The sequence below is a fragment of the Rhinichthys klamathensis genome, unplaced genomic scaffold (genome assembly GCF_029890125.1).
Source record: "Rhinichthys klamathensis goyatoka isolate OS25496 unplaced genomic scaffold, OSU_Roscu_1.1 h1tg000055l_1, whole genome shotgun sequence".
NCBI classification, from domain to species: domain Eukaryota; kingdom Metazoa; phylum Chordata; class Actinopteri; order Cypriniformes; family Leuciscidae; genus Rhinichthys; species Rhinichthys klamathensis.
Genome location: NW_026606600.1, coordinates 1,040,152 through 1,047,010, shown reverse-complemented (window position 1 = coordinate 1,047,010; position 6,859 = coordinate 1,040,152). Strand labels below are relative to the sequence as shown.

At 37.2% G+C, this 6,859-nt stretch overlaps 1 protein-coding gene across 2 annotated transcripts in view; it reads left to right on the top strand.

Annotated features, from left to right (window-relative positions):
- The first annotated feature begins 393 nt into the window (after positions 1 to 393).
- malrd1 (MAM and LDL receptor class A domain containing 1) overlaps positions 394 to 6,859 on the top strand; it is a 72,605-nt gene continuing 66,139 nt past the window's right edge. Inside the window, exon 1 of one of the 2 annotated variants that reach the window (XM_056248435.1) lies at positions 394 to 718. In XM_056248435.1, the coding sequence (XP_056104410.1) occupies positions 553 to 718 (166 nt within the window). In that variant the 5' untranslated portion in view covers positions 394 to 552. The remainder of the gene's footprint in view (positions 719 to 6,859) is intronic. The other variant, XM_056248434.1, reaches the window with a different exon arrangement.

Below are 6,859 nucleotides of genomic sequence, written 5' to 3'. Positions count from 1 at the left end.
AGCTGAATGAACATTTGTAAAGCCGCTGCGAGACAGAGGGTGGAACTAATGCATGACTGATTACTTTGCCACCTTATTGCTCATTCAGTCATGTTTCTTCGAGCTGAAAATGAAGGTAAATTTAGGTAGTGACAATTCTAATACTTGTTTAAATTGCTTTATATTTCTTACGTAAATGTGTTTGTTTAACTTGCTTGTAAACTTGTGTTCTTATTGCACGGAAGATTGTGTCTTAAAATAATAGATTACATTTTATTGTCACTTTATCTCTAGCCAATTACAAGAAGTCTGACGCACACTTTGACATCAGGCACATAATGAAAGAAAGCAGGCCTATTGTGTAACAGTCATAAAGTCACTTGAGCTAGGGTTGGTGTGAGCACTAAACAGATGGTTCTTCTGTGAGACGCGACTGTCCGTAGAACAAAGTCGAGGTTATACGCTGTCTCTCTCTGGATTTTAAGGACTTTTTTGGATACTGAGTGTGTCTGCCTGTGTTTTTCCTCACATGTAGATCTGAATGTGCTAGTGAACTGTCTATCGGAGAGCTCAATGAGGGTGTGCGTACAGGCCTCGTTTCTGCTGTGTGTCCTGGCGAGTGTATCATCCGCTCCATGTCTGCCTGAGCACTTTACTTGTGCGAGAGGCGGCTGTGTATCTGAGGAGCATGTTTGTGATTTCAGAGAAAACTGTGAAGATGGCAGTGATGAGACTAACTGTATGTATTATTCTTAAACACTTTTTCATTTCCACTCTTCAGCTCCTTTTTCTGCTCTTCTATTCGTATGTTGTCTGTCTGTGCTTACAACTCTGACAGTAATGGCCCTTTCTTTTCCCTCTCTGTTGACAGTATGATTTTAAATGCTCCCAAAGGCCTCATGTGTAAACAGTGAGATTTATGGCTCACTCATAAAGTGACACACTTGAAGGTCTACAGATGAGACACAACAGTGCTTTTATAATATTGATTAAATATCTCTGGGGGTTTTAGAAGGCAGAACATTACAGAATTGAGGTTGATTAATTGGGTTGACCACTATTGCTTTTGTTTTGCATATTCATCCTTTTAATGATGATGATAAGAAAAGATCCATAAGCAATTTATTATTAAGTTGGCTTGTGAGAGCCAACTTACTGAAATCCTATTTAAACTTATTAAGTTGGCTTGTGAGAGCCAACTTACTGAAATCCTATTTAAACTTATTATTATTATTCTTCTGAGCGGAAAAATTTCTGACTCTATCTCCTCCTAGAGCTTTAACTCCACATACTCCAAACTCGGCTCGGACACTCAAACTGTTCTGACTCGAGTTGCTATATCTTTTCTAACTGATCGGACTTACGGTTTTCCTAAAAATGATGATCAAAGTCGGAAAAAACTCCCATTGACTTAACATTGCGGAATCTTCAGATTTTCAAACTCCCCAACTGTCAAAAATTCAAATGTAAATCCCTTGAAACCCTAGACTGAATCAAACTGCCATTCTATATACTATATGAGCCATTGAGACTCATTTAAACTAATAAACTCATCTATCTATGACACTTATCTATCTAATCTTAAACTCTTAAACTCATAATAAATTAATAAACTCTAAACTTGAACTCTTAGACTCATTTAAACAACTCATAATAAATTAATAAACTCTTACTCATTTAAACTTATAAACTCTAAACTCATAAACTCAAACACTTATAAACTCATACACTTATGAACTCAAACTCATAAATTAATAAACTCTCAACTCTTACTCATTTAAACTTATAAACTCTAAACTCATAAATTCATACACTTATAAACTCATGAACTTATAAATTCATTCATTCATAAACTTATGAACTCTCATGAATTCATACACTTATGAACTTTTAAACTCATAAATAGTTCACCATAGCAAACACCCAGAACACCCTAGCAACTGCATAGCAACCACCCAGAACACCTTAGAAACCAACCGAAATACCTTAGAACATCCTAGCAACACCATAGCAACCACCCAAAATACCTTAGAACACCCTAGCAACACCCTAGCAACCACCCAAAATACCTTAGAACACCCTAGCAACCACCCAGAACACCCTCGCAACCACCAAAAATACCTTAGAACACCCTAGCAACCACCCAGAACACCCTAGCAACCGCTCAAAATACCTTAGAACACCCTAGCAACACCATAGCAACCTCCTAAAATACCTTAGAACACCCTAGCAACCACCCAAAATACCTTAGAACCCCCTAGCAACACCCTAGTAACCACCCAAAATACCTTAGAACACCCTAGCAACCACCCAAAATACCTTAGAACACCCTAGCAACCACCCAGAACACCCTAGCAACCACTCAAAATACCTTAGAACACCCTAGCAACACCATAGCAACCACCTAAAATACCTTAGAACACCATAGCAACCACCCAAAATACCTTAAACACCCTAGCAACACCATAGCAACCACCCAAAATACCTTAGAACACCCTAGCAACCACCCAAAATACCTTAGAACACCCTAGCAACACCATAGCAACCACCAAAAAATACCTTAGAACACCCTAACAACACCCTAGCAACCACCCAGAACACCCTAGCAACCACCTAAAATACCTTAGAACACCCTAGCAACCACCCAAAATACCCTAGAACACCCTAGCAACACCCTAGCAACCACCAAAAATACCTTAGAACACCCTAGCAACCACCCAAAATACCTTAGAACACCCTAGCAACACCCTAGCAACCACCCAAAATACCTTAGAACACCCTAGCAACCACCCAGAACACCCTAGCAACCACCAAAAATACCTTAGAACACCCTAGCAACCACCTAAAATACCTTAGAACACCCTAGCAACCACCCAAAATACCCTAGAACACCCTAGCAACACCCTAGCAACCACCCAAAATACCTTAAACACCCTAGCAACCACCAAAAATACCTTAGAACACCCTAGCAACCACCTAAAATACATTAGAACACCCTAGCAACACCATAGCAACCACCCAGAATACCTTAGAACACCCTAGCAACCACCCAAAATACCGTAGAACACCCTAGCAACACCATAGCAACCACCCAAAATACCTTAGAACACCCTAGCAACACCCTAGCAACCACCTTAACACCCTAGCAACCACCCAAAATACCTTAGCAACCGCCTAGCAACCACCCAGAACACCCTAGCAACCACTCAAAATACATTAGCAACCACCTAGCAACCACCCACAACACCTTAGCAACCCACTACAAACACCCTATTAACATTTAATTACTTGAAACTATACTTTAACCTTTAAACTACTTTGAACTTTAAACTATTTAAAACTTTAAACTACTTTAAACTACTTTAAACTAAGTTAAACTTTAAACTACTTTAAACTTTAAACTACTTTAAACTAAGTTAAACTATAAACTACTTTAAACTAATTTAAACTTCAAACTAATTTAAACTTTAAACTAATTTAAACTTCAAACTACTTTAAACTTCTTCAAACTTTGCGGTCCAAACTTTCACAAGCCAACTTAAAGTTTGTCTCGACGAACTTTTTCTAGTTAAGTTGGCTTGGAGAGCCAACTTACTGAAATCCTATTTAAACTTATTATTATTATTATTATTCTTCTTACTCAAAATTTACAACTGCTACTCCTCCTAGAGCTTTTACTCCACATACTCCAAACTCGGCACAGACACTCAAACTGTTCTGACTCGCGTTGCTATATCTTTTCTAACTGATCGGACTTACGGTTTTCCTAAAAATGACGATCAAAGTCGGAAAAAACTCCCATTGACTTTACATTGCGGAATGTTCAGATTTTCAAACTCCCCAACTGTCAAAAATTCAAATGTAAATCCCTTGAAACCCTAGACTGAATCAAACTGCCATTCTATACACTATATGAGCCAATGAGACTCATTCAAACTAATAAACTCATCTATCTATGACACTTATCCATCTATCTATCTATCTACTTTAAACTAAATTAAACTTCAAACTAAATTAAACTTTAAACTTCAAACTAATTTAAACTTCAAACTTATTTAAACTTTAAACTTCAAACTTATTTAAACTTTAAACTTCAAACTAATTTAAACTTTAAACTCATAAACTCGTACACTTATAAACTCATACACTTATAAACTCATGAATTCATACACTTATGAACTCAAACTCATAAATTAATAAACTCTGAACTCTTACTCATTTAAACTTATAAACTCTAAACTCATAAATTCATACACTTATAAACTCAATGAACTTATAAATGCATTAATTCATACACGTATGAACTCTCATGAATTCATACACTTATGAACTTTTAAACTCATAAATAGTTCACCATAGAAAACACCCAGAACACCCTAGCAACTGCATAGCAACCACCCAGAACACCCTAGAAACCAACTGAAATACCTTAGAACACCCTAGCAACACCATAGCAACCACCCACAATACCTTAGAACACCCAAGCAACCACAAAATATACCTTAGAACACCCTAGCAACCACCCAGAACACCCTAGCAACCACCCAAAATGCCTTATAACACCCTAGCAACACCCTAGCAACCACCCAAAATACCTTAGAACACCCTAGCAACCACCCAAAATGCCTTATAACACCCTAGCAACACCCTAGCAACCACCCAAAATACCTTAGAACACCCTAGCAACCACCCAAAATAACTTAGAACACCCTAGCAACCACCCAAAATACCTTAGAACACCCTAGCAACACCATAGCAACCACCCAAAATACCTTAGAACACCCTAGCAACCACCAAAAATACCTTAGAACACCCTAGCAACACCCTAGCAACCACCCGAAATACCTCAGAACATCCTAGCAACACCCTAGCAACCACCCAAAATACCTTAGAACACCATAGCAACACCATAGCAACCACCCAGAACACCCTAGCAACCACCAAAAATACCTTAGAACACCCTAGCAACCACCCAGAACACCCTAGCAACCACCCAAAATACCTTAGAACACCCTAGCAACACCTTAGCAACCACACAAAATACCTTAGAACACCCTAGCAACACCATAGCAAGCACCCAAAATACCTTAGAACACCCTAACAACACCCTAGCAACCACCCAAAATACCCTAGAACACCCTAGCAACCACATAGAACACCCTAGCAACCACCCACAATACCTTAGAACACCCTAGCATCTCCATAGCAACCACCCAAAATACCTTAGAGCACCCTAGCAACCACCCAAAATACCTTAGAACACCCTAGCAACCACCCAGAACACCCTAGCAACCACCAAAAATGCCTTAGAACACCGTAGCAACACCCTAGCAACCACCCAAAATACCTCAGAACACCCTAGCAACCACCCAGAACACCCTAGCAACCACCCAAAATGCCTTAGAAAACCCTAGCAACACCCTAGAAACCACCCAAAATACATATGAACACCCTAGCAACCACCCAAAATACTTTAGAACACCCTAGCAACACCCTAGCAACCACCCAAAATACCTTAGAACACCCTAGCAACACCATAGCAACCACCCAAAATACCTTAGAACACCCTAACAACACCCTAGCAACCACCCAAAATACCTTAAAACACCCTAGCAACACCATAGCAACCACCTAAAATTCTCTAGAACACCCTAGCAACCACCCAGAACACCCTAGCAACCACTCAAAATACCTTAGAAACCACCTAGCAACCACCCACAACACCTTAGCAACCCACTAGAAACACCCTAGCAACATTTAATTACTTGAAACTATACTTTAACCTTTAAACTACTTTGAACTTTAAACTATTTAAAACTTTAAACTATTTTAAACTACTTTAAACTAATTTAAACTTCAAACTACTTTAAAATTCAAACTTATTTAAACTTTAAACTAATTTAAACTTCAAACTACTTTAAAATTCAAACTAATTTAAACTTTAAATTAATTTAAACTACTTTAAACTTTAAACTAAGTTAAACTATAAACTACTTTAAACTAATTTAAACTTCAAACTAATTTAAACTTTAAACTAATTTAAACTTCAAACTACTTTAAACTTCTTCAAACTTTGCGGTCCAAACTTTCACAAGCCAACTTAAAGTTTGTCTCGACGAACTTTTTCTAGTTATTATTATTCTTCTGAGCGGAAAAATTTCTGACTCTATCTCCTCCTAGAGCTTTAACTCCACATACTCCAAACTCGGCTCGGACACTCAAACTGTTCTGACTCGAGTTGCTATATCTTTTCTAACTGATCGGACTTACGGTTTTCCTAAAAACGATGATCAAAGTCGGAAAAAACTCCCATTGACTTAACATTGCGGAATCTTCAGATTTTCAAACTCCCCAACTGTCAAAAATTCAAATGTAAATCCCTTGAAACCCTAGACTGAATCAAACTGCCATTCTATACACTATATGAGCCATTGAGACTCATTTAAACTAATAAACTCATCTATCTATGACACTTATCTATCTAATCTTAAACTCTTAAACTCATAATAAATTAATAAACTCTAAACTTGAACTCTTAGACTCATTTAAACAACTCATAATAAATTAATAAACTCTTACTCATTTAAACTTATAAACTCTAAACTCATAAACTCAAACACTTATAAACTCATACACTTATGAACTCAAACTCATAAATTAATAAACTCTCAACTCTTACTCATTTAAACTTATAAACTCTAAACTCATAAACTCAAACACTTATAAACTCATACACTTATAAACTCTAAACTCATAAATTCATACACTTATAAACTCATGAACTTATAAATTCATTCATTCATACACTTATGAACTCTCATGAATTCATACACTTATGAACTTTTAAACTCATAAATAGTTCACCATAGCAAACACCCAG